General features: G+C 59.3%; 1 protein-coding gene across 1 annotated transcript in view; it reads right to left on the bottom strand.

The window, feature by feature from the left end:
* Positions 1 to 25,125, bottom strand: part of FIBCD1 (fibrinogen C domain containing 1) — a 35,913-nt gene extending 10,788 nt beyond the window's left edge. The window contains exons 1-4 of the mRNA XM_021674015.2: positions 25,054 to 25,125; positions 15,282 to 15,761; positions 9,728 to 9,887; positions 9,257 to 9,393 (exon numbers count right to left, since the gene is read on the bottom strand). Of these exons, the coding sequence (XP_021529690.2) occupies positions 9,257 to 9,393; positions 9,728 to 9,887; positions 15,282 to 15,761; positions 25,054 to 25,125 (849 nt within the window). The remainder of the gene's footprint in view (positions 1 to 9,256; positions 9,394 to 9,727; positions 9,888 to 15,281; positions 15,762 to 25,053) is intronic.
* Between the last annotated feature and the right edge of the window lie 402 nt (positions 25,126 to 25,527).

Here is a 25,527-nt window from a genome sequence, read left to right as displayed (position 1 = left end):
CCAGCGTGGCCTGACTAGTGCAAGTGCCCAGGGCGGCCCAGATGGTCGGGTGGGTTCTCCCAGCTTCCCCCGAGTGGGGGAATGTTCAGTCTGACTCTGAGTGCAGGGTGAACCACAGCTGTGGCTTTGCATTTCTGGCAAATGGCTGGACTTCAGTGACGGTGGACCTTGGTGATACTGGATGCCTGGATGTGGCCAAGCACAGAGGGCTTTAATTATAGAGCGAGGACCAGCAGGGTGGGAGGACAGGGGAAGTGAGGAAAGGATCCAGCCGTTCACTTCCCCTTCTTTCTGCCCCACCCACCAAATGTGAATCCCCACTCGGCAAAAATGGGTGGAGAGGCCAGGAGCAGTGGCTCATGCCTGTAATCCCAGCACTTTGGGAGGCCAAGGCAGGTGGATCACATGAGGTCAGGAGTTCCAGACCAGCCTGGCCAATATGGTGAAACCCCGTCTCTACTAAAAATACAAAAATTAGCTGGGCGTGGTGGCGGGCACCTGTAATCCCAGCTACTCAGGAGGCTGAGGCAGAAGAATTGCTTGAACTTGGGAAGTAGAGGTTGCAGTGAGCCTGCACCATTGCACTCCAGCCTGGGTGACAGAGACCCAGTTTTTGTTTTTTTTTTAAAAGGGAGTAGGAGAACGCAAGGTAGGGAAACAAAGATTACTCATTCATTTTCAGGCCAAAATATGAATTGGGGGCGTCTCTCTTGGATCCCGGCTGGAAAACGATTGAGTGGAAACACTCAGCGTGGCTGTGGCCTCTTGGACGGATGCCACGAGTGGGACGACAGACAGTGCGTGTTTTCCCGGTGCGGACTCTCAGAAGCCCGCCGCCAGCGCATCTTGGAAGTGCCACTCATAGGGGCTTTGCCAAGGGAGTGCTGGGCCCACATGGTCCCGCAGATGGTACTGGGCGGGTTCAAAGGAAGGAGTGGTGGCTCTGGGTGCGGTGGAGGGAAGACAGGAGCCACCGCCGACCGCCCTGTGTTTGTCAGATGGGGCCTGGGACCAAGGGAGGCAGAGATGCTTCTGGGCCACTGTGGCCTCAGGCCCCGCAGGCTGCGTCCCGTCCAGGCTGCCCCTGAAAACAGACCCTGACCAACCAGCTGCTGCTTTGCCACCGTGCCCAAACATGCAGCTGGCATCCTGAGCACTGAGCTGGGCTTTGTGGGCATCCCAGCACCCGGCCAGTGCCTTAAAGGATGACCACAGCCCTCCTCACCACAGCCCTGGAGGGAGGGCTGGTGCTCCCATTAGGCAGATGAGAAGACTGAGGCTTGGCGGAGCTGGCCACCCAGGTGTCCGGGGCTGAGAGGGCCAGAGGAGTAGGGATGACAGCACCCTGGACAAAGGCTGGGAGCAGCCGGCAGGGTGCCCCATGGCTCCTCCACGCCCATGAGCCCATCTGGCGCTCAGTCCCAGGGAGCTCCCTGTGCTGGCACCTAGGAGACCTGAGTTCTACCCATATTCCAGCCAACAGGCCTTCTCCCCTGCAGAATAAGGGCTGGTGCACGGCACCTCGAGTGTGCTTGGGCTCACAGGGGTGACCCTGGCCCTCAAAGCTCATAGCCCCATGAGAGTTGGATGCACAAGCCAGGAGCCACAGGGCAGAGCAGCTCCCAAACCCCAGGCCTCAGTTTCCTCATCTAGAAAGCTGGGATTATAAAAGCCTCAACCCACAGAGTTTTGATGAGAATTAAGTGTGCTGGTGTACAGCATTCAACAGAGCTTGCTAGGAACCCCGAGAAGGAGTCCCTCTGCTGGGACAGCTGGAGGTGGTTATGTGGGAGGACTTCCTGGAGGAGATGCCTGGCTGAACTGCACATTGAGCAGGGCCTTGCCAGGTGGTCAGAAAAGCCGAAACCCAAGGAATGGGGGGTGGGTGGGTCCAAACCCTATGAGATTGGGAGAGGGGGTCTTTAATGCCTAGAAGGTCTCCCGGGAAGCAGCAACGGGTTTTTCCTAGACTGTGATCAAACTGCTTCAGAAGCCAGTTACCGACAGGACTGTGCTGGTTGCAGAGCTGTGGCTACCAGCCTCCCAAGCTTCCTGATCAGGTGATTGTGGGAGGGGGCAGGGGAGTTCTGGCAGAGGAGGGTTCGTGTTTTTAAAGAACAAAGAACTGGGATGTGTGAGCAACAGCAGCCTTCAAAGGCAGCCCCGGAGCGGCTCCGCAGCCTTCCCAGGAGTCTGGCTTTGCCTTAACTCCTTTCTGCACACCTTTGGGCAGTGCCCCCAGGGAGGCCTCTGGGCTGGGTCAGGAACAAGGCAGAGCTGAGTTCGAATCCTGCCTGCCTCTCACCGGCACGTGGCCTCGGACAGGTCTCAGAACCTTTCCGAGCCTGTTTCTTCTGCGTAAGCCCCCGCGGGGCCCGTGGGGAAGACGCCGCCAAGTCCATGCGGAAACGGACAGTAGCTCTGACCAACGTCACCACCTCCCTTCAGAGCCAGCTGCTGAAGCCCAGAAGGAAATCGGGCCCACTCCTTGTTTTTGACTGAAAATGGTACCCCCGGTCTTGGCGCCCTGCCGTCATTCCCAGGCTTGGCAGTCGGCGCCTGCCGGCTCTTGGCACATCACTGCCAAGCTGCCGTTTGCCGGGTGCTGAGCCACATCAGGCACGGGGCCGGGTCCCGCACGTGCATCGGCCCGTTTACGTTCAAAGTTCGAAAAATCCAAACTGCTCCCACAGAGGCGCGCTTTCCCTGTGCAGATGAACCAAGGAAACGTGAGGTCACCGGTGTCCGAGGTCACCGGTCACCTCGCCATTATGAATGCGTGTGCTCTCCGAGGACCATTCCCCAAGGCAGGGCGTGGCTGGGCAGCAGTGTGGGGACACTGTGGCCCACCTATGTCACTGCAGATCCCCTGCTGTCACTGCCTCTGGAACAAGGAGGGCTGGCCGCAGCCACAGCCCGAGCAGGAAGGAGCCAACAGCTCATCTATTAGACGCTGAGGTCCTGCTGCTCAGCTTCCCGGCACAGGGGCCCAGGCTGGCAGCGGGGGAGACCCCGGGAGCTTTCCATCCCTCCCTGAGCCTGCTGCTGGGTCCTTTGATGTTCTCCATGTGAGGGCTGGGTTTTCCTTCGGGCCTGGAGAGCTCAGGTGGGGGGAAGTGGGGGCCCCCTTCCAGGGGAGCCAATTAGAAGAGGCAGATGTGAACCAGCTGACCTGGCACACAGGAAGCACCTGGTGGGGGCCAGGGCCAAACAGAACGGGGTTTGGGACACTTGGCACTGTGGTGTCGGGGACGCTGGCTGTGCCGGGATCATAGCAGGTGGGTACGGGGTCCTATCATGACCCCTCCAAGTCCCTGCTGAAGGAGATGCTGATCTGGACCCGGCGTGTGTGACCGTGGCCAGTGATTATGCAATGATGGGGACTTGGCCATCAGGCCTGGGGATCAGTGCTGCCCCCACAGACTGTGCTGGGGACAAGACTGTGTATCAGGGCAGGGAGGTGGGTGGCAGCGGGGAGCCCAGGTACTGAGGCCGAGCAGGGGCCCTCCTCTGCCCACCCGCAGCAGGTTCTGGGCACAGCCACCCCGTTCCCCAGGCCCTGCAAGGCAGGCAAGAGAGCCACCCCACTGGACAGATGAGCAAGGGCCGTTCCAAGAAGGGATGTGGGCCAGGCCAGGGGGCTCACACCTGTAACCCCAGCACTTTGGGAGGCCGAGGCGGGTGGATCACCTGAGGTCAGGAGTTTGAGACCAGCCTGGCCAACCCCATCTCTACTAAAAATGCAAAAATTAGCCAAGTGTGGTGGCGCATGCCTGTAATTCCAGTTACTCGGGAGGCTGAGGCAGGAGAATCACTTGAATCCAGGAGGTGGAGGTTGCGGTGAGCCAAGATCACGCCATTGTACTCCAGCCTGGGTGACAGAGCGAGACTGGGTCTCAAAAAAAAAAAAAAAAAAAGAAGGCATGTGACCCTCGAATCTTACAAGGCCGGGGGCACTGGGGGTGGGGTGGGGGTGGGGCTGGCAATGGCTGGCTTCATCCCACTTGGGACCTTCTGAATAGGGACATCTGGCCTTTATTTTTACGACTCTGCCTCCCCTTGATTGTAAGATGCTACAAGGCAGAGCCAGATCCTCAGTTCACAGGGAACCCCAGGGGCTCAGCACTGACTCCCTCCTCCCCGTCCCCCTCACTCCACACAGGTGAGCAGCCTGTGAAGGGTTCTGACTTGGCCCATAGCTGCAGAGCAGCGCTATATGATACCCATTTAACAGATGAGAAAAGCGAGACTTACAGAGGTGAAGCTATACCGCCAAACGGTGCCAACAGCCACTCATCCAGCAAGCGTTTAGCGTGCAGGTGCTGTGCCCACCCTGAGCTAATGTGGTCGCAAGAGGGTGTGGTCCCTGCCCCTGGGACTCCTGCCACGCAAGGGCTGGACCTGTGATGGGCATGATGACGGGGCCTGAGGATCACCTGCAAGACCCAGCCCCTGCCGCCTCCCTGCCTCATCTTGGACTCAAACATCCTTAAACCAGGTAGGCCAGTAGCCCCCAGCCGCCATGGCCCCCAAACAAGACACACCATCTCACTGCCCCTCACTCCTCCCACCCCCGAGACTGGAGTAGGGGCTTCTCCTCCCGGCCCCGGGCTCCCCATCCCTGACATAAATCAGCTGTCATGTCCTTCTGTCCGCCAGGCCAGGAGCTCGCTGACCTGTCTAGTTGCTGCTGACCTCCCTGCGCCTGGCTTGCTTTGGATGCTCAGGGTTTGAACATAAGAATAAGCGCGTGCCACCGAGGGAGGACTGGAGGCTGCTGAGTGACCGTGGGCACATCCCTGGCCTTCTCCAAGGCTGCCCCGCCTGCCTCCAGGGATTGAAGGGCGGCGGTGTGATGCCAGGGGAGGGAGCAGGGGCGTATGAACTGTAAAGTGGCCCTGGGGACAGGGCTGCTGAGCTCTGCCCTCACCCACACAGGCTCTGGAGGGAGTGTCCAGCCACAGAGTCTCTGGGGCACAGCTTCAGGTGCCCTGTCCTCCAGGGAGGATCAGGTGACGTTGGCGCTCAAGGCCTGGCAGTTTGGACAAGGAACCTAATGAGGATGGATGGTATCCGGGGCTGGAGAGGCAGCAGCCAGCTCCTTCCCAAACTAAAATTGAGTTTCTGAGAGATTCCGTGTGGCAGGGGGGCGATCCTGACGGATGTCCAGAGGTTCCTGGGAAAAGATTGCTTCTGATGGAGGCCCAAATGGATATTAACGCTCCCTGGCCACGCAAGCCCTTCTCAGATGAGAAGCCTCTTTCCCAGAGCCCCCAGAGCAAGCAGGGGCTATCGGAACGACCCGCCTCCCAGTCCAAATCCTGATTGACTTCCCGGGAGATTGGCTTCACGTCCACCGGAGTGGAAGACGCATGGCCCGCTCCGGCATCTTGATCTTTCATTAAGCCTGTCCTGACCCTTAACTTTGATTTCTGGGTTCGGTTGGTGCCTTCTCACTGTTCCGCCCGCCCAGGGGTTCCCGGAAGCAAATGCCATAACTCAGACGTTCGTTCTTGGTGTTAGGAAAACAAAAGAGCTTTTATCCCCTAGACGCAGATCCAGTACATTTAAAAGCTCTCCTCCGGAGCTTGAAGACAGGTTTAGAGATGTGTCTGTCTTTGGGGTCTTGGGGGGATTCTCGTCTGCTCTCACGCTGGCTCCTAACACGGCGGCTCTGCCCTGCTGGCGCACTCGCCCCTTGACCGCCCGCCTCTGCGGGCCTCCCTGCGTCCTGCCGCTGCAGGGGATGGCTGACTGGGGCTGCCTGCACCCCACCTCCCGCCACAAATCCCCGCCAAGAGGCTTCCCTCCCTCCTGTTTCTCGGGCACTTGTTTTGTCTGATGTTAAACCCCTCCCCCAGGCGTTTGTGGGCCTGGACATCAAAACTCCAAGAATTGTCAACACCGGCCGGGTGCGGTGGCTCACGCCTGTGATCCCAGCATGTTGGGAGGCCGAGGTGGGCAGATCACAAGGTCAAGAGATCGAGACCATCCTGGCTGACATGGTGAAACCCCATCTCTACTGAAAATACAAAAATTAGCTGGACGTGTTGGCGTGTGCCTATAGTCCCAGCTACTCGGGAGGCTGAGGCAGGAGAATTGCTTGATCCTGGGAGGCAGAGGTTGCAGTGGGCCGAGATCGCACCACTGCACTCCAGCCTGGTGACAGAGTGAGACTCTGTCTCTCAAAAAAAAAAAAAAAAGAAAAGAAAGAAAAATAGTCAACACCAAGATCCCAGGCAAGAAACGGGGGCACCATGCAGGCCTCTTCTCACGCCCCAAGTCCAAGGTCAGAGGCCAGGGACGCTTCCACCTGGGCACCCCAGGAAGGAGCCAGATTCCTACCTCCCACGGCTTCAGGCCTCTGTTCCATCTCCTGGACCACCGTGGCCTCCCTGTAGGTCAGGAGCTGGCTGGGGGCAGGGTCACACACACTCTGGATGGCTGGGGTGTTGCCAGTGCCTGGCATGGGGCGGGGCTCAGTGTCACAGCCATTCACGTAGGTCAACCCCACGGAGGACCAAAATGGACGTGTGTCTTCTTGGCTGTCTTCCTCATTTTCTGAGGTTTGGCAGGAGGCACAGCTGATTCCCACCGTAGCTGATAAAAATGCCAGCTAATTGCAGGGAGGTTGTAGGCCTGGAACTCAGGCCCACCAATTGGAAGCAGCTGGGGAAGCAAGGGCTGGAGGAATCGACCCAGCCCCTGCCCCACGTCCACCTGGGTTGTGGGGGCACACCCAGGTTGAGCTGCTTCCTGCACTCAGTGGGAGCAGCCCTGGGGCAGTGGGTTTGTCACCGGGCCACCCCTGGCCTGGTCCGGGGCCTCTGTTCCTGGCGTCCCCAGCCTCCCAGTCTCTCTCCAGCACATTCCCTCTGGGCTGAGCGCCCCACGCTCCTGCGCTTGCAATTAAGAGCTCTAAGGATGTAGGCAGGTGTCCCCATTTCACAGCCAAGGAAAAGGGGACTCAGAGAACCGAGGGAAGTTGCCCCAGGTCACACAGCAGGACTCAGAGCCACGCCCCGGCGGCCTGTGGGTGACAGAACCAGAGCTCGAACCTCCCAGCCCCCTGCCTCTCTGGCATCTGGCGTCGGGGCTCCATCACAGACCTGCAGACCCAACGCTCGAAACGCCTCCTCCTCTTCCCTCTTCCCACTGCCCAAGGGCGCACACCGTGGCGTCACCTCTCCTGAGGCACAGTCCCCACCCGGTCTTCCTCTCAGCACCCCAGTAGCTCCCGAGTGTCTGTCGCGACCCCGCAGCCTGGGGCCGGACACTCCAGCCTCATCTCCTCACGCACCACAAATCCCTCGGCCCTGCTCCCGGAATGCGCTGTGGGAGCCTCGTCAGGCCGCCCCTCCTCCTGGAGTACCTTCTCCCTCCTGCCCGCGCTCAGAAATCCTCCCCACTTTCATGGCTCATCAGAAATGCCCCCTTCGCCGGGAAGCTTTACCCTCACCTCTGCTACAGTGACTTCTTCCACCCCAAATCCTCCCTGGCCTGTAAACTCCTCAGGAGGACTAGGACAGGGGCTTCCCCAGAACCGAGTATACAGTAGGTGCTCAAAAATGTCTGTCCAACTGAAACGAAATGTGAAACTGAGAAGCCTTAAAGAGCCAGTTCTCCCGGCCGAGCAGCTTTTGGGGTGGCACGACCTCCAGGGACAGTAGTGCAGGCTGTTCACTGCTCAAGAGCACCTGGCCAGTGGGCAGGGCTCACATCTTTCTCTTCCAAGCCCAGCATCCCAGTATACACAAAGGAAGAAATATGCATTTTTAAAATGTGCACACAATCCCTCAGCGGCCAGTGGTGGCCCTGCTAACGCCCAACCCCAAGCCTGAGCCTCAGGAGGGCGTCGGAAGCCCAGCAGCGGGAGAAGGGGACGGTGAGCTCGGCTCCCACCACCAGGGGTCCCGAGCTCTAGGATAAAGTCAGCAAACCCCACCCAGAGGACAGCTCCTGCCGACTGCCTATATGCAGCATGGGAGCTGAGAAGGGTCTGTACTTTGAAGGTGGTTTTTATTTTTATTTTTTAAATTTTTTTTGAGATGGAGTCTTGCTCTGTCACCCAGGCTGGAGTGCAATGGTGCAATCTTGGCTCACCGCAACCTCCGACTCCCAGGTTCAAGTGATTCTCCTGCCTCAGCCTCCCGAGTAGTTGGGTTTACAGGCGCATGCCACAACACCAGGCTAATTTTTGCATTTTTAGTACAGATGGGGTTTCACCATGTTGGCCAGGCTGGTCTCAAACTCCTGACCTCAGGTGATCCACTCGCCTCAGCCTCCCAAAGTGCTGGGATTATAGGTGTGAGCCACTAAGCCCTGCCTTAAGATGGTTCTTAAAAAATCAAAAGAAAAAAATTTAAATATTCACTGAATAACATTTAAGGAAGAATATGTGAAAATGTTATAAAATTCACATTTCGGTGTCTACAGGTGTCCCTGGAACGAGGCCACACCTGTGCCTTTTGGTCTGCTCTGCGGCTGTCTTCCCTGCAAAGGACAGAGGGAGGTTGCTGCCACCGAGACGCCAGTAGTCTCAGTGGCAACAACTTCCCTCCATCCTTCGTGGAACTGTGCGGACCGCAGGCCTCGAAGCCTCCCCGGCTGGCCCTTTGCAGTCAAAGTGTATCAACCCAGTTCAGGAAGGGGCTTCCTGGAGCTGCCCTGGGGTCTTCAAACCAGGGCCTCTGCCCCATTCTCCTGGCACCTGCTGCGGTCCTGGGCCTGCCCTGTGACTGGCAGTTGGGACATCTCCCTCGATTCCCACCCAGGCAGGAACCAGGAGGCGCAGGAATCAGACAGCTCTTGTCAGCCCGTAGCCTCGGGGGGTCTCTGCTCCCAGCAGCCATGCACCGTATATTGGGTAGTTCAGAAAGTCAGGCAGCCGCCAACATCAGCCCTTGAACTCACATTAGCAACAGGCTCCTGCTGCCACGTGTCCTAGGCCTGAACCGCAGCTTGCCAGGAAACCCCCTGCTGGAAGGACCACGGCTGGGGATTTCAGGGAGCCCACGGTGGCTCCTGCCTAATGTCCGCTCTGGAGGGAGCCCCCCAGGGTCTGCTCACGGAGTCCCCTGTTCCCCCCGTTCTGTAGGGGTGGGGTCAGGCCAGACAGAACACCGGGGAGGCGGGGCCGGTCCACAGGTACACAGTGGAGGGCTGTGTGGGGGGCTGCCGGGAAGGCTGGGGTTCAGGTACCCGGCCTCCCAGCCCCCATTCCTGTCCTGCCGCCTGCCCGGCCCCAGGCACTCACCGTCCAGCCGCCGCCGTCCGTGCGCATGTCGCAGTACACCTGGAAGCCGGCCGGGTAGTGGGTGGGAAAGACGGAGTAGACACCATCGTCCTGCTGTCCGCTTAGGAGCACGTCCAGACAGTCTCGGGGCCGGGAGCCTGAGGCAGGCAAGGCCGTCAGGATGGCCGCAGCCCCCAGTGCGTTCCTGCTCGGCCCCCTTGCGCACGCTGTCTGTCCACCGTGGGGTTGAGACGGCACTGGGTTTGGGAGTCAGACCTCGGCTCTGCCACCCCCTGCTGAGGCTGGGTGAGTCAGTCACCCTCTCTGGGCCTTACTTTCCTCAAAAATGGACTGGGAGGGCTTCTGCACAGGCTGCATGGACGCAGGGTCCGGCCCTGGGAATCTCATGGCTGGGGAACCCTCACCCCAGCTTCCAGGATCCCCAGACTGGGACCCAAGTCCCCGGAGGACGGCAGCCCCTGCCCCACTCACCAGTGGTACAGCCCCGGGGCCGGGCTCCCCGGGCAGGCGCTCTCTGAAGGTCAGCCTTGGTGCGGGGCCGGCCCAGCCCCCGGTCTCTCTGCAGGGCATCCAGGACGTCGCTGACTGAGTTCACCAGGTGTGCCATGTGGGCCTGGCTCTCAGAGAGGAGCTGCAGAGCACACAGGGTGAGCCGAGGGGGTGAGCCGAGGGGGCAAGGGCTCTGCTGGGGGTTGGGTGGTGCACACAGCATGTTACCAGCCAGAGTGGGCCCTCCCCTGAGGCAGAAGTGGGCTCCTGGTTCAATGGCAGCCCCCACCCTGCCCTGGCCCCTGCGTCCCTGTCCAAAGTGGTCTGAGGGGTCAGCCGGGCTATGAGGGAGCCTGTGCTCTGGAACCCCGAGGGCTCAGAGGGCTGGGGAGCAGGCGGGAGGGGAAGGAAGCTCCAGCAGGCACCTGCCACCCCTGATGCCCCAGGCTGTGTTCAGCCATCTCTGTGTGTTCAGCCCAGGGGGGTAAACTGGAGAAGGCCAGAGGCACCGCTCAACGTTGGGCAAATCCAGCTTCAGCCCAGCGCGTCCACTGGCCAGTTATATGACTGGGGGTAAGTGTCCTCACCACGCCTTGTCTCCCCTGGCTTGGACAAACTGCTATGGGGACCGGTGACAACACATGGGAAGTGCCAGCCCAGTGTCAGTAACCGGCGGGTACTCAGCACACCAGGTTCCCACAGAACCTTCCAGGCTACCAGCATTCCCACTGCCACCTCTTCTGATCCCGAGCAAGGCTGCTGAGGCGGGAGTGACTGATCTGCCCTTGAGGGGTACCCTGAGGCTGGGGAGGCCGAAGGAGTCTTCGTGTAGCCCCCCAGGCTTCCAGATCAACAAGGCTCCCCCCATCCCACCCCCACGCCCCATGCAAACATCACTCTGAGTTTCTGTGTCTCTCCGATGTCCATGATCTCACTGGGCCCCCCATAGTGCTGCAAAGAGGGAAGATTTAAGGTTGTCATCTCTTGTGACAAATAGGGACACTGAGGCCCTGAAAGAGCGAGCTCTGGAGTGAAGGATGGCGTGGGAACCAGGACTCAGGCTACCTCCCCAGGGCCAGCTGGCTGGCAGAAGAGGGGCCTGGGGCCGTGTTCTTGTGTAGAAGAGCAGGGTCAGGGTGGGGACGGGGCGGTGGTCTGGACCAGGTTCTGGTGGTGATTGCCTGTGTTTTGACTCCAGTCCCTCCCCCACTCACTAGCTGTGTGACCCTGGAACAGCGTCCGAATCTCTCCATGTCTCCTTGTAACCCAAGATAACGAGCCCCGGTTCTCTGAGTGGGGGGATTCAGGGGAGCCTGGGCTTGCGAGCTCAGCCGTGGTTCTGCACCCTTCACTCCCGCCCTTCCCTCCATCACAGCCTGGGGCTGGAGCTCGCCAAGTGCAATGCTGTCCCCTAGCACCTCCACCTGTGTTGGCTGCCTCAAGGGTCTGGGGTCTGTCGCCCCCACCCTGGGCTGCAGGACCACGTGGAGGATGAGGCAGTGGCGGGCTACAGCTGGCCAGCCAGCGATCGTGGAGCTGGCGGGGTCTTTACACACCGAACCTGTCACTTGCCAGATAATAGCCCATTCGTGGAAGGAAAATAGAAATATACAGTGCCAGCAGTTTACAAAATATGATTCTCGGCTCGTCCAGAGGCAGGGGCCCTGCAAAGCTCTTAGTTTCCCTGTCAGTTTCCCCTCTGCTGAGCAGGTGATTCAGTGAGGGCTGAGACCAGAGGGAGAGAGGAGCTCAGATGGGCAGGCAGAGCGTTTGCGCTCCATCGGGGGCGCTCCACAGAGGGACACAGGCAGCACCCCCCCGTGGGGTGGGGGCCGCCCTGCGATGTGTGTGTGGCAAAGATCACTTGGTTAATTCACACCGGTGCTGCCCGTTTATCTGAGTCAACACAGCCACAACACACTCAAAAAACAGGCACGGCCTCCTCCCTCTTGCTAACGGGCAGGGAAGACCTCCGTTTAAACCAGCAGATGATTAAAGTTGAAAATGTACATATAAACATGCCCCGAATTAATGGGGAAGTCAGTCCCTGCTCGCTGAGCTGCACAGGCGCATGCCGGGGGTTGGCTGGGCAGCGCTTAGAGGCAGTGGCATCGGAGCTGCTGTTCCCGGCACTGCTCGGCTGTGTGAGCGAGTCTGCACAGGCACCTGCCACTCAGAGCCGCAGTCTGCCTCTCCGTAAAATGGGATAACAAGGCCGGGTGCGGTGACTCAGCCTGTAATCCTAGCACTTTGAGAGGTGAAGGCAGGTGGATTACCTGAGGCCAGGAGTTCAAGACCAGCCTGGCCAACCTGGTGAAACACTGTCTTCACTAAAAGTACAAAAAAATTAGCTGGGTGTGGTGGTGCATGCCTGTAGTTCCAGCTACTCAGGAGGCTGAGGCAGAAGAATCGCTTGAACACGGGAGGCGGAGGTTGCAATGAATCAAGATCGAGCCACTGCACTCCAGCCTGGGTGACAGAGCGAGACTCCGTCTCAAAAAAAAAAAAAAAAAAAAAAGAATAAAAATAAAATGAAAGAAAATGGGATAGCAAATGTACCAACCTCCTAGGGTTATCGGGCTGCAAAGTGCCTTTCAGCATGGAGCCCAGCACACAGTGTGGGCCTATCATTCCTATCGGAAAAGGAATTTTCGCCCCAATACAGCGGCTGATGCCTGTCATCTCAGCACTTGGGGAGGCCGAGATGGGTGGATTGCTTGAGGCCAGGAGTTTGAGACCACCCTGAGTACCACAGCAAGACGTCTCTACAAAAAAAAAAAAGTTTTAAATTAAAAAAAATTAGCTAGACGTGGTGGTGCCCACCTGTAGCGCCAACTACTTAGAAGGCCGAGTGGGAGGATTGCTTGAGCCCAGGACTTGGAGGTTGCAGTGAGCCCTGATTGCACCACTGCTCTCTAGCACGAGTGACAGAGAAAGACTATCTTAAAAAAAAAAAAAAGGGAAGGGTGTTTTCAATAGTGGAATGGTGGCTCCCCACAGGTTTAAATTTCAGCTCACAAACCACTTCTACTCTAGGAATAAGGAGATGCTGATGATGCAGACGGTGAGTATCCCCCACGTAAACAGATGCCAGCCCAGCCCTGCAGCCACGCGCTCCAATATCCCCTCAGCATAGACCGAGTTACGCACATGTCACAGAGAAGACCCAGCCCGGAGAGGGGATGCCACCTGCCCAGCATCCCACAGCTGGCATGGATGGGGCCTGGACTGGGTCCCAGCTCTGCAAACCCTCAGGGCAGAACGGCTCAGCTCAGCCGTGAACAGTAGGCCTCAGGGACTGCACATGAGAATCACCCCGGGCCACGGGGGCTGCAGGAGGTTGGGGATGACTCCCAGGAACTTGCCTTTTTTTCTTCTTTGAGACAGAGCCTCACTCTGTAGCTCAGGCTGGAGTGCAGTGGTGCAATCTCAGCTCACTGCAACCTCCACCTCCTGGGTTTGAGTGACACTCCTGCCTCAGCCTCCTGAATAGCTGGGATTACAGGCGCCTGCCGGGCTAATTTTTATATTTTTAGTAGAGATGGGGTTTCACCATGTTGGCCAGGCTGGTCTTGAATTCCTGACCTCAAGTGATCCGCCCATCTCGGCTTCCCAAAGTGCTGGGATTACTGCATGAGTCATTACCGCGCCTGGCCTGGAAGCTGCGTTTATTTTTTTTTTTGAAACTGAGTCTCACTCTATCGCCCAGGCTGGAGTGCAGTGGCGCTATCTCAGCTCACGGCAACTTCTGCCGCCCGGGTTCAACCAATTCTGCCTCAGCCTCCCGAGTAGCTGGGATTACAGACCCCTGCTCACTGTGCCTGGCTAATTTTTGTATTTTTAGTAGAGACGGGGTTTCACCATCTTGGCCAGGCTGGTCTTGAACTTCTGACCTCATGATCCACCTGCCTCAGCCTCCCACGGTGCTGGGATTACAGGCGTGAGCCACCGAGCCCGGCCAGAAGCTGCCTTCTAACAAGCACCTCTGGCCATTCCAACCCAGTGTGCCTTCGGGAACAGCTTTGAGAAGCCCACATCTGTGCTGATCGGCTGAGGGTCTGGGAAGCTTGGAAGGAAGAGTTAGGAGCATGGCTCGCTGCCTCTGAATGAAACATAAAGACACACTGTCTCTTGAATCATCCAGTCTGTGGGGAATGAGTCAAATCAAACATTTTTGGGGAAGTAAATATGTCAGGTGAGCCCGTACTCCTGGGCCCAGAAAGGCTGTTAGTCTTGTGGGAACACTCTGTACCTCTGTGCAGGCCATTGGGAGGGCAGGGCTCTGGGGTCCCCTTCTAAATCCCCCACTCCAGCTCTAAGGGTGGGCCTTCATGAGCTGGGCCTGAGTTGACCAGGGGCTGAGCGATTTGGAGAGTGAGGTGGGGGTCCCAGGTCAGCCAGAGAGTGAGGAGGTACCCCCACCCCCACCCTGCTGATGAGGCCTGGGGAACTGCAGATGGAGGGGCAGCCGGAAGGCGGTCAAAACGTTCTCCCACCCCGGGAGGGGGAGCCACCTTCCCATCAGTCACCCAGACAGGGCGATGAGGACTGTAATTTCTCCAGCTGCAGCCTTCAGAGGGAGGGAAAGGGCCCATTGCTCATGAGCGGCTGGGTAACCAAATGCCTGGTTCTCCTAGGGCCTGCTGGGGGGTGGGGCGGAGGGGGCAGGGGCTTGGCTCCCAGCCTCCAGGGATCTGAGTTACCAGGAGGACATGGCACAGGGCCAGAGGCTGGGCAGGGCTCCAGGGCAGCTGGATTCCAGGCCTGACCTGGCCACTGCACCCATGAAAAGTCACCACCCCTTTCTGAGCCACCATTTTCTGTCCTGGAAAATGGCAGAGTCAGAGGAGATGATCCCAAATCCCTCATCCTGTGAAGGAGGAACCGCCTGTGGGTGGCGCCTCCGACATGGTCTCAGGGCTGGAGTTGGAAAGCTTCATCCAGACCCACCTGGGCTGGCTGCAGCCTGGCTTGGCTGGGGAAAGGGCACGGGAGGGTGGAGGGGGTTTGGGACAGGCTACGGGTGTGGCTGGGCTGCCTGGACTGGTCTGTCCGTCCCTGGGAAGCTGTGGGCACTGCATAATCGTGAACTGGGACGGGGGTGGAGAGATGGGGTGCAGCTCTCTCTGACCCGGGAGCACTGAGCAGCCACATGACCTTCAGCACGTCACATCCCCCCTCTCAGCATCTGTTTGCCCTGATGGGGCAATGCCCTACCTCAGCTGCATCTTGGCGCACTAGGGAAACACTCAAGCCCTGGATTTGACTGACCGCCAAATGCCATGGGGTACCCTACAATTACCCAGGGTCACCGGGAAAGAAACTGGGTTTGAATCCTGGCTCCCACGAGCTGTGCAGTGGGATGAGTGACTGCACCTCCCCAAGCCTCATGGCTTGTCTGCAGATGGGAACAGCAGTAGCCCCTTGTCTGGGCCACTTGGGGATTAAGTGAGGCCGTGGACATCAGGCGTCTGGCACATGGCAGCAGCAACCGCTTGCCTCCGGCAAGACCCCAAGACGCAGACCCCAGCCCTACCTGGATGAGGCGGCCCTGCTCGCTCTGCAGAGCGCTGAGACCCTGGCCCAGCGTGCCGTGCCCCTTCCGCAGCCCCATGCACTCTGTCTGCAGCTCCGAGGCTCGGGCCAGCAGATGGGGTAGCTGGTCGGCCAGCGTGTCCAGCAGCTCCTGCTCCTGGTCGCCCACCAGCCGTGGCTGGGCCTGGTGCTCGGTCAGCGCCTGCAGCACCGAGGCCTGCGCGCTCTCCAGGCGGGCGAAGCCATCCGTGAGGTCGGGGCAGCGCGGGTCGATGAGGATGCTGAGGCGTGAGCTGTCCGCCCTCTCCACGGTGACCAAGGCGCTGTTGGCGCCCGCAGACCCGGTGCTGACGACAGGCGGGGGCGCCGTGCCCAGCGCGTGGGTGTGGTTCAGGAAGAGCACGGCTCCGGTCACGGCCACGGCCAGCAGCACAGCCAGGGCCAGCAGCACGGTGCACAGTACGTAGCCACAGCTCGGACGCTGCAGGCCCGCCCAGGACGCACAGACACAGACAGACAGAGGGACGGGAGAGAGAAGAGGCAGCATTAGAGGCATACCTGGGCTCAGAGGACCCCCTTCTTGGGGGCTGGGCAAGGGCGTCGCAGAGAGACAGATGAGACAGGCACCGAGGGACAGTCCAAGGGGAGACAGAGAGACAGGGACAGGGACACGCACAGATCCAGCGGGAGGGACACAGCGGGTGCCTCAGGAAGAAAGTGGAGAGGCAGAGCCCCAGTGGGGAGATGAGACAGAGAGGATGGGAAAGAGAAACTGAGGCAGAAAGACACGAACACACAAGGAGAACGGTGAGCCTTCCCTCCGCTGCCCCTGGCCCGCCCTCATGCTCTGCATGGTGCCGGCCCAGGGACCCACGCCCACCCATGTGTGTGGCCGTGTGACTCCTGTGGAGCCCTCCCCACCCAGTAAGGGCTGGAGATGGAGACCCCACCGCTGCAGCTAGACGAGCCAGGGCTCAGGTCTCCAAGCTGCATTTCCCGCAGTGTGACCTTGGGCGAGGGGCCTCACCTCTATGAGCCTCAGTTTCCTTGCCTGTAAAATGGGGCAATACAGAGACATCCACCTCTCTATATGTGGGTCAGAGAGAGCTGTGATGCCACAGCAGCGATGCTAGAGATGGGAACGAGTGCCCTAGGGTGGTGGCACCTGTCACGGGAGGTCCCTTCCAACTGCAGCAGCCACATCCCGTGTTCTGTCCCACTGTTCTCCAGTGCCCAGGACACACGGGGGCTCCCGGGGGTTCCCAGGCACCTCCTCCTCACACCCTGCCCTGTCCTCTCTCCTTCCTCCACCTCTTCACAGAGCAGGCCCCTGGCAGGGCAAATGCCAACCCACTTGGCCAGGTAGCTCGAAGGCAACCCTAGAGAAGAGACCTGCTGCGCTCCAAGGAGGAGGGGGCCAGGGCAACAGGCGGCTGTCACTCCAGAACAAGCCGTGTTTCAAAACCAGGACCAAAGGCCAGGCGCGCAATAAAGACCTGTGTTGGCCAGAAGCCAGGGCCGAGGAACAGCTTGCAGTGAAAGGAGGTGCCATAGTGTGGCCGCACACGCTTTCAGGGGCCCGGATTCACTGGGCAGACTCGCTGGTAGCCCCTGAGCACTACACACATGGGGAAACTGAGGCCCAGAGAGGGCAAGGGCCTGGCCCAGAGTCACACAGCAAATAAAAGCAGAACTGGGATTGGGCCCCGAACCTCCTGCCTTCCTCCCCGGGCCAGGCCCCGCCTACAATTGAATTTCCTCAACTCTCAGACACATTTTCCCCACATTTTCAACTTTCTGAATTTGAGACTCGTCTTTAAATGACTTCATATATTAAAGCTCTTGGAGCCGTGCCTGGCACGCTGTACTCGCGCAATAAATATTAGTGGCTTTTGTTATCCCGTGATCAATGTGCACACAGCATCTGGAGGAAAGTTTTTTTCCACCTAAAGTGTTATTTCGGTGTGTCGTCAACGCTGGGACGCACCTTCTCTTTTTTTCACTTTTTTGAATCTCCAGCGGGGCCGGGGGGGGGACCTCTTATAATCGTAATTGACAGCTTGCTTGCTTTCTTAGTGATATGTTAAACAGAGATAGATGCCTCTTACATCACCGTGTCCTCCTACGGAGAAAATGCGGCAGAGGAAAGTCTTTTTTGTAAATTCGAATTCTACAAGGAACTGCCGTATGACCTACTTGGCACCTGAAGAGGGTGGGGTGGAGGGGACGCACCTGGACATGGAGGCCCCCGGGAAAGAGATCTGTTTTGTTGTCAGGATGCGGAGGAGAGTTCCTTGGCCCGTCCCTGTTGTCATGCGGCTGCCAGGACTCAGCGCTCCACGCCTGCCCGGTCCCCTTGGGAGCCACGTCCATTCCCGGCTCCACGCTTCAAGACAATTTACGCCAGCCAGACCCGAACACACAGTTCTCCTCCACCAGCTCTGCACAAACTGCTCCCTTGGCCGGTCAGGAGCATCCGCTTCCCCTCCTCCTCTTCCACCAGCCCAATTTATTCTCTTCTTTCAGGGCTTGGCTGTCACCTCCTCCAGGAAGCCTTCCCTGACTGTTTCCACTCCCTTCCTCCCAGCTTGGAGGGACTCCTCCTCTGTGCTCCCCGCAAGAGGGTGCTTATCAAGATTAGACAGATTGTCATGGCCTTTGACTTCATTTACTCACTCATTCGTTTAATTATCTATTCCACATTTGCTAGATCCCCACACGAGCCTGGCTCTGGGCCAGTCTCTGCGGAGGTATCAGGGGACCAGTCAACCCCAGCTCCTGCTCGGGGGGAGTTCCTGTTCTATGGACTGGGATTACTGGGATTCTTTTTTTTTTTTTGAGAGACAGGGACTCACTCTGTCGCCCAGGCTGGAATGCAGTGGCACAAGCCTAGTTCACTGCAGCCTCAGACTCCGTGGCTCAAGCAACCCTCCCATCTCAGCCTCTTGAGTAGCTGTGACTACAGGCACACACCACCATGCCTTGCTGGGGATTTGACACCAAGGTGTCCAACTCATTAAAAACAAAATTTTTTTTGTGGCAATAGGGTCTCCTTACTTTGCCCAGGCTGGCCTCAAACTACTGGGCTCAAGCAATCCTCACACCTCAGCCTCCCAAAGTGCTGAGATTTCAGGCGCGATCCACCATGCCCGCTCCATAGACTGATTCTTGACTGTCTGATCCTTTTGGGGAGTCTTGAGAAAGCTGTGGGCACAGTTTCTGGGGATTCAGGGACTAGCGAATCCCAAGCCCAGGAAACTTGCCCTGGACTGTGAGCCCCTCCACAGATAGGGACCTGCTCACTGCCTGGCACAGAGCAGACCCGACGGCTGCTGCTGGATGGATGGGCGGATGGACAGAGGAAGGAGCTGGCATGGGGAAGGGGGTGAAGGGGCATTCTTGGGACCTACCTGGCTTGGCAGGGCAGAGGCTCAAGACCCCAGCTGAGCCCTGGGCCCCGAAGCAGGGCTGCCTCTGACCCTGTGCCCACCTCTGATAGCCTGGCACAGAATGGACAAGCTTCAGGCCATCCCCAGCCCCCAGGCACCTGCAGGTCAGCAGCTTACAGACAGGCGGGCGCTGTGCCATCGCTGCCATTCCTTGGGCATGGACCATGTTCCCATCACTGAATTCTCCAAGTAACCTGTGCAGTTGGCACTCTGGTTGAATTCACTATGCAGATTGGAAAGCTGGGGCTCAGAGCACAAGACCCTCATCCAACGCCTCGTGGGGGAGGCGCTCTGGAGCCGCCAACTGGACCCAGGGCTGGGCACTCCGGATGGTGGATGCACCAGGGCCACTTGCTCGGCCGCCCTGTGATTTCCTTCCTCTGCCTACAGTACAGCTGAGTTTGACAGACAAAACTCTGTGTCAGCAGCTAAGTCCCTGTCACGCTCGTTCCCGGAGCCCGTCGGGAGACACCTTGCCCCGAGCAGCTCGGGCTGAATCACCAGACACTGTAGCATAAAGGTCCCCGGTTGGCGAGGCTGGCACTGGCGTGGCAGAGACGTTGGCCGTCTCCAGTCTGCGTCTCCTGCACCCCTGCCGTATCTTGCACCCTCCTCCCACCCAAGACCCTCCCTGGTGGGAAGGCAGAGGGTCCTGAAATGGGGAGGGGCTGGAGGAAGACGCAGGGGGTCCCCTAGAGGCAGGGGGACCGAGGAGCTTGGAGATGACGCAGGGCACTCGGCAGAGGAGAATGAGCCTTTAGAGATCACCTTAAGGATGAAGCACTGTTGGCTTTTATGGGCTGCCGTTTACATGCCTCGTGAAGAAATCTGTCTGAGATAATAAGGGGAGCTCTGGGCACCGAGGAGCCCAACCGAGCGCCTGGGGCTGGTGCCTCCGTCCTGTTGTGGCCAAGCAGGGTGCACTCCCTGGGGGCTGCGGAATGGTGAGGATGCCCACAGAGCCCCCAGCTCCCAAGACAGGGCATCCCAGGCAGGTAGGCACGAGAGAGGCCGGGGCCTGAGCCGGGAGTCCCGGGTTCAAGGCCCATTTCTGCCACTGACCGCTGGCATGTGCTTCCAGCTGGAGGGACCCAGCTTGGTTCCTTGTGAGACCCCCAGTGCTCACCCAGAGTTGCCTAGGGAGCCTTGGCCAAAAGGAGGATAAGGCTCATGCCAGGAGGGCAGCAGGCCCCAGCGTGCCTCGGGTGCAGGTGAGCCCTGTCCAGGCTGCCTTCTCTGAGGCCCCAGCCTTGGGGGTTCCAAGGAAGAGAGGGGGGCTCAGGAGGAAGGGATCTGACACCAAGGTGCTCTGCTAAACTGGCACGTCCCCTCCTCCTCCCCCCCAAGGGAGCTGGCTGGCAGGAGCCCCCCAAGGAGACTGGGGCCGCACTCCACAGATGAATGGGAATAAGGAAGTCTCCCTGCAGGGGAGGCCAGGCCAGGTCAGACCCAGCTGAGGGCCCTCCCGCCACCCACCCCATCTCCTAAGAGCACCCAGCCCTCTGCTGTTCAACATGACGAAAACACATCCTGGGCTCTGTACTGGGGAATGGAAAGTTGAAGGTGGCAGGGTCCTGTGCGTTCCAAATCCAGCAGAGGCTTGCACAGAGCCTGGGTGGGGCCTTATGGGCTCTGTGGGTTGGGGCACTGGGCCCTGCCTCAGCCCAGCGCCTTGGGGGCATTCCTCCTGTCTCCCCAGGAGCCCACTCTGCTCCCGGCTGGGCACACAGCTGGTCACATGGCTCCCAGTGAGGGCTGAACTCTGAGCCCCTGGCCCTGGCAGAGGGAGGGTCCCAGGGACCCCCTGGGGATGAAAGCTGGTGGTTCTGCTCACCATTCTGGGGGTCACAAAGACTTGGGGAGAGTCTGCAGGCTTGTTCTGTGAGATCTGAGTGGGAATCTTAAGCAGAACCCTGCTGAGAGCCACTGGGAGTCCAAGGCCACAGGGAGGGGCGCAGGAGGAGGGGCCGAAGGTATCCAAGGGGACAAGAGGGCCCCACGGAGCTGCCAGCCTCTGCCCGTCCTGGAGGCTCCGAGTCCCCCAGCTCACTCACTTCCTGGGGAGCAGCTGCTCTGGAACCACGGAGCGGGGTTCTCCAGCTGTTTCCTATGAGGAGCTTGCCCATTCTCCCCACGACACAGAGCTCTGGCGACCCAGACGGCCCACCCAGGCCTCAAGCCCACCGAGGCCCACACCAGCATCTCTCCACCCCAAGCCTGAGCCCTCCTATTTTTCACCCGGCCATGGCACCAACCCCACCTGCTGTCCCCGCAAAGCTGGCGCCTCCCCAGGCCTCCCTCCCTCACCCAACATCTGGCCAGTCACCTTCTGTCCATGCCACCCCCTCAGCCACACCACGCCCCAGCTAAGCAGTTAGCTCAGAAGGAGGGGCTCAGGAAACCCCAAGCCTAGCACAGTGACCTCAACCCAAGCCCCAGGGAACAAGAAAGAGGCATAGATCTTTCTAGCACCCATGATGGTTTGTAATCAAACCTGACCTGTGAACTTGTTCCCCCCATGAGACTCTAATCTCCCTGAAGCACACACCACATCCACCAGGCTATACCTCCCAGCATGAGGTAGGGCCTCCCTAAATAGTCATTGAGTAAGTTTAATGCAGCAGGGATTTAGGTTAGACAATGGGAAGAACTTCCCAAAGATATTTTCTTTCTTTCTGAAATGTTCTGGGAAATTCTGAAAGCATCAAGAGCTTTTGCCTGGGATGGGTTGGAAGCTGACCTCCCTTTGGGGTGGCTTGGGGATGGCCCAGAAACAAGCCCCTCTGACCAGAGGAGACAGTTGGAGGGTGACTTCTTGCCCCATGTTCCAAGACCAGAAGAATCATGTCTATTTCTAGATCCTTGCATCTGACAAACTCCAAACTCCTGGCAAATATATCGTTTCACCCTGCCCCAAGGTGTGAAGGCCGCTTCCTTCTGCAGGGAGAGGCAGGATGCTTTAACAAAGTCCAAGCTGACAACCTGTCCAAGGCTACCTGGCAGCGAGGCACTGAGGCTGGATAGGGCTGGGACAGACAGGGCCCAAGGCGGTCCCCAGCAATGGCTGCACTTGGACAAAGGTCCTTCAGGACCTCTGGACCTGGGCTTTACCCACTGGCAGCGGGTGCTTCGCATGCCCTGAGAACCACACCGCCTGGACACGGGAGCCCTAACTTGGGCTGAGTGGGCTGAACCAAGTCCCTCCATCCTCCTCCAAGGCCCTTGGTCTGCTGCCCAAGAGGACCCAGGTTCGAGTCCCAGCTCCAGCTCTTAGTCTCAGCCTCCTCATCTGTCAAATGGGTTCATCATCCCTGCCACCAAGCTCCCAGGGTGGCTGTGACCAAGAAACAAGACGTGTCAGCCAGGTGCAGTTGCTCACGCAAGTAATCCCAGAACTTTGGGAGGCTGAGACGGTGGATCAGAAGGTCAGGAGATCGAGACCATCCTGGACAACACAGTGAAACCCCATCTCTACTAAAATACAGAAAGACTAGCCAGGCGTGGTGGTGTGTGCCTGTAGTCCCAGCTACTCAGGAGACTGAGGCAGGAGAATCGCTTGAACCCGGGAGGCGGAGGTTGCAGTCAGCCAAGATCGCACCACTGCACTCCAGCTTGGATGACAGAGGGAGACTCTGTCTCAAAAAAAAGAGAAAAAAGAAACGAGAGTTGTGGCCTGTGACCAGCTGGTGTTTGGAGTGTTGCGTCCACGTTATGCTTCCAGAGGAACGCCCTGTTGAAAAGCCTCAGCCAGGCCCCTCTGATAGGAAGGAGCCCGATGCTCAGACAGGGGAGACCAGGACACAGCCAGCCTGTTGGGGGGACAGGCTGCTGTGAGACACCCTCCTCATGGGTACACACTGCTTCACAGTTTGCAAAACACAGCAGTATTTCACGTGGCTCCCATCACAGCCCTTGTGAAATGAGGAGGAAGCGAAGCTTGCTGTTCCCACTTTACAGATGGTGAAGCCCAGGCCCAGAGGGGAGGAGTAACTTACCCAGAGCCACACAGCATGCCAGCAAGTGAGGCGAACCTGGCTGCAAGGGAGGAGGGAAGGCTGGCCCAGGGGAGAGGGCAGGCCCAAGGGAACCAGGGCAGGCAGCACTCTATCTTCTGACAGCGGGCACAGGAAAGGGTTTGCCTCTTGTCTGAAGCTTCAAACAAGCCCAGAGCTGGCACTGGGAACAGCCTGTCTACATGCTGGGTCACCAAAGGGGCAGGGAGGGGAGGCAGGCGCTTGCTATTGGCCCAGGGCCCTGGAGCCACAGCCCTTGAGCTGCCTCAGATGCCAAGGGGCAGACAGCTGGGCTGTGGCCTGGTGACGGCTGAAAGCTGTGCGCTGTGCCCCCCGCCCCCCGCCCCACCTCCCCTGGGAGCAGCAGAGGGAGGCGGGGCCTGGCCCAGAGGCCTTGAAGCCACATTTCAAACACTTCCCCCAGAAGGCACCAGCCCTTGAGACAGACCAGTGCCTGCTGGCCAAGCCTCACACAGTTTGATTCAGCAAACACCCTCAGTGCCTGACCTGAGCTGCCTGGAAGGAATGGAGCCTGGGCCCAGGGAGAGACCCAGAGATGGGCTCCAGAGGAGGCTGTGTCCAAAGGGATCTCCTGATACAGGAGGGGCCCAGGACAAGGTGGCTGAGTGGCACAGGATAAACACTACTAGAACTTAGAGACACAACCACAGGGGCATCAGGGAAGGCTTCCTGGAGGAGGTGGCAGCATTTGAGCTGGGTTTTGAGTAGGGTGTCCCTGACTGAAGGGGCGTGTGTGTGTGTGTGTGCCCCCTGTGTGTGTTGGGAAGCCTAGGGAAGCAAACAAGATGACACAGAAAAGATCTGGAACTGGGGCAGGGTGGCATGGTGTGGGCTCAGGGCTGGAGAATGACAACCAGTCGCTCGCTACCTGTAAGAGACCAATGGGAAGGCACAGTGGGCCAAGCTAGGGATGGCCTTGGAGGACAGGTCTAGAAGTTAAGACAGTTCTTGCTAAGCAGGAGAAGTCAGATCTCAGCAGGAGGGGACTCGTTATCTGGAGGTGGCTCGGTTGCAGACCTGACCTAAAAGAGGGGCCAGCCCATCCCTGAGAAGTAGAGGGACAGGTGTGTGATTGGACCGGTGTTTGAATCCCCACTCTCTTGTCAATGTGCTGTGTGACGTGGGCATGCTCCCAACCTCTCCGATCCTTGGTCTGTGATGTGGGACGTGCCAGCCCCCAGCCTGCTTGGAGAAGGGAGCTAGTGCAGATGAATGCAAAGGGGCTTTGCAAACCGTAGAGGGCTGGGCCCCTGGGCCACGACTGTGTGACGCCAGGAAGAATGAGCAGGTTGCGGCTCCTGGGAGGAAGGGACCACCCAGGCCTGCCCGTGCCGCCCCCTCCCCTCCTGCAGCTGCAAGGATGAACTGTTCCTTCCCCAGTGACATCTGTCTGGGAGAAATTTAAAATTTAAAATGGACAGCCCTGTTCTTTCCTCTCCTTGGTGAGCAAGCGGCCTCCTCATTTCGCCAGCCTGCCCCAGTCCCTTGGCAGCCCAGCCCCGGGCAGCCCTGGGGCAGCCCCTCCGCCTCAGCTTCCGGACTCCAGCCCCCTTGCTGGCCAGCCCGGGTGCTCTGCCCTCAGTTGCTTCCACTGCACAGCCCTGGGCACCCTCCAAGCCCCACCTCCACTGCCCCTGAAGAGGCAGCAGGAAGGGAGAATGAACCAGCCCTGGAGCATACAGATCAGGGTTCAAATCCCAGTAGAGCTGCGTGGCCTCAGGCAGGAGCCAACGGTCTCCGAGCCCTGCTTCCTTGTCTTAAAAGTCAGAAAATCACAATACCCAGGGTTCCTACAGGAGATGAATCTTTATTGATCCCCTACTGTATGCAGGGCCGTGGCTAAAGCCGGAAGGATGCAGAGGAGATTCAGGGGATCAGGTTCAGGACCAGGTGCCTAGCACAGGGTAGCGCCCAGAGTGGATATTTTGTGGGTGGTTAAGATGCTCATTGTAGAGGTGAGGAAACGGAGACTTAGCAAGGGGGCTGATTTGTCTGTGGTCACACAGCGAACTGTAAGTCCCCGACTCCCTCTGCACCCGCGTGCACCAGGGGGCCGCTGGGGGCGCAGGGACCGGGGAGACCTGGCCCGCAGCGCGCGTGGCTCCTGCAGGGGTGCCGCCCCCATCGATCCCCGAGTTCAAGCCTCGGTTAGGGGAGGAGGAGAGGAGGGTCCCCGGGCCTCTGGAGTCTCGAAGGTGTGCGCCCCAAACTCCAGCCCCCGCACTGGGTGCCCGCCCCGCCGGCCCGAGCGGCCGCCGCCGGGGCCCCGTGTCCTCGCGCCCGCGCGTACCTGCGGCTTGTCGCGCGGCCGGTCCTCAAGTTGGCCAGCGCCACCCATGGTCTTCCACCGGTCGTTGACCATCTTCCGGCAGGATTGGCGGGGGCGCCGGGTAAGGCGCGCCGCTGCGGAGCGCAAAGGCGGCGGGGTGGGCGCGGGCGCGGGGCGCGCTCTGCCCGCCGGGTCTCCGCCTCTGTGCCCCGCGCCGGGGCGGCCCGGGAGCTGGCGGGCGTGTGCGGGTGAGCGCGCCGCTGTGTGCGGGCGGGAGCGGGAGCGGGAGCGCGAGAGCCGCCAGCCCAACGCCCGCCGCTCGCGCTGCGCGCCGTCCCCGCTCCCGGCTCCCGCGCCTCCCCGGCGCGCTCCTCTCTCCTCCCTCGTCCCTCCTCCCTCCCTCCTTCTCAATCTCCGCGTCTTTTTTGTCTCGGACTCTCTTCGCTTTTTATTGCTCCCTTCGGCCTCCCCCGACACACTCACACACCCGCGCGC

The sequence above is a fragment of the Aotus nancymaae genome, unplaced genomic scaffold (assembly GCF_030222135.1).
Source record: "Aotus nancymaae isolate 86718 unplaced genomic scaffold, 86718_ANA_hifiasm-v0.15.2.pri h1tg000003l, whole genome shotgun sequence".
Lineage (NCBI taxonomy): Eukaryota > Metazoa > Chordata > Mammalia > Primates > Aotidae > Aotus > Aotus nancymaae.
Note: the sequence above shows the minus strand (reverse complement) of the source record. Positions and strands in the feature narration are given on the sequence as shown.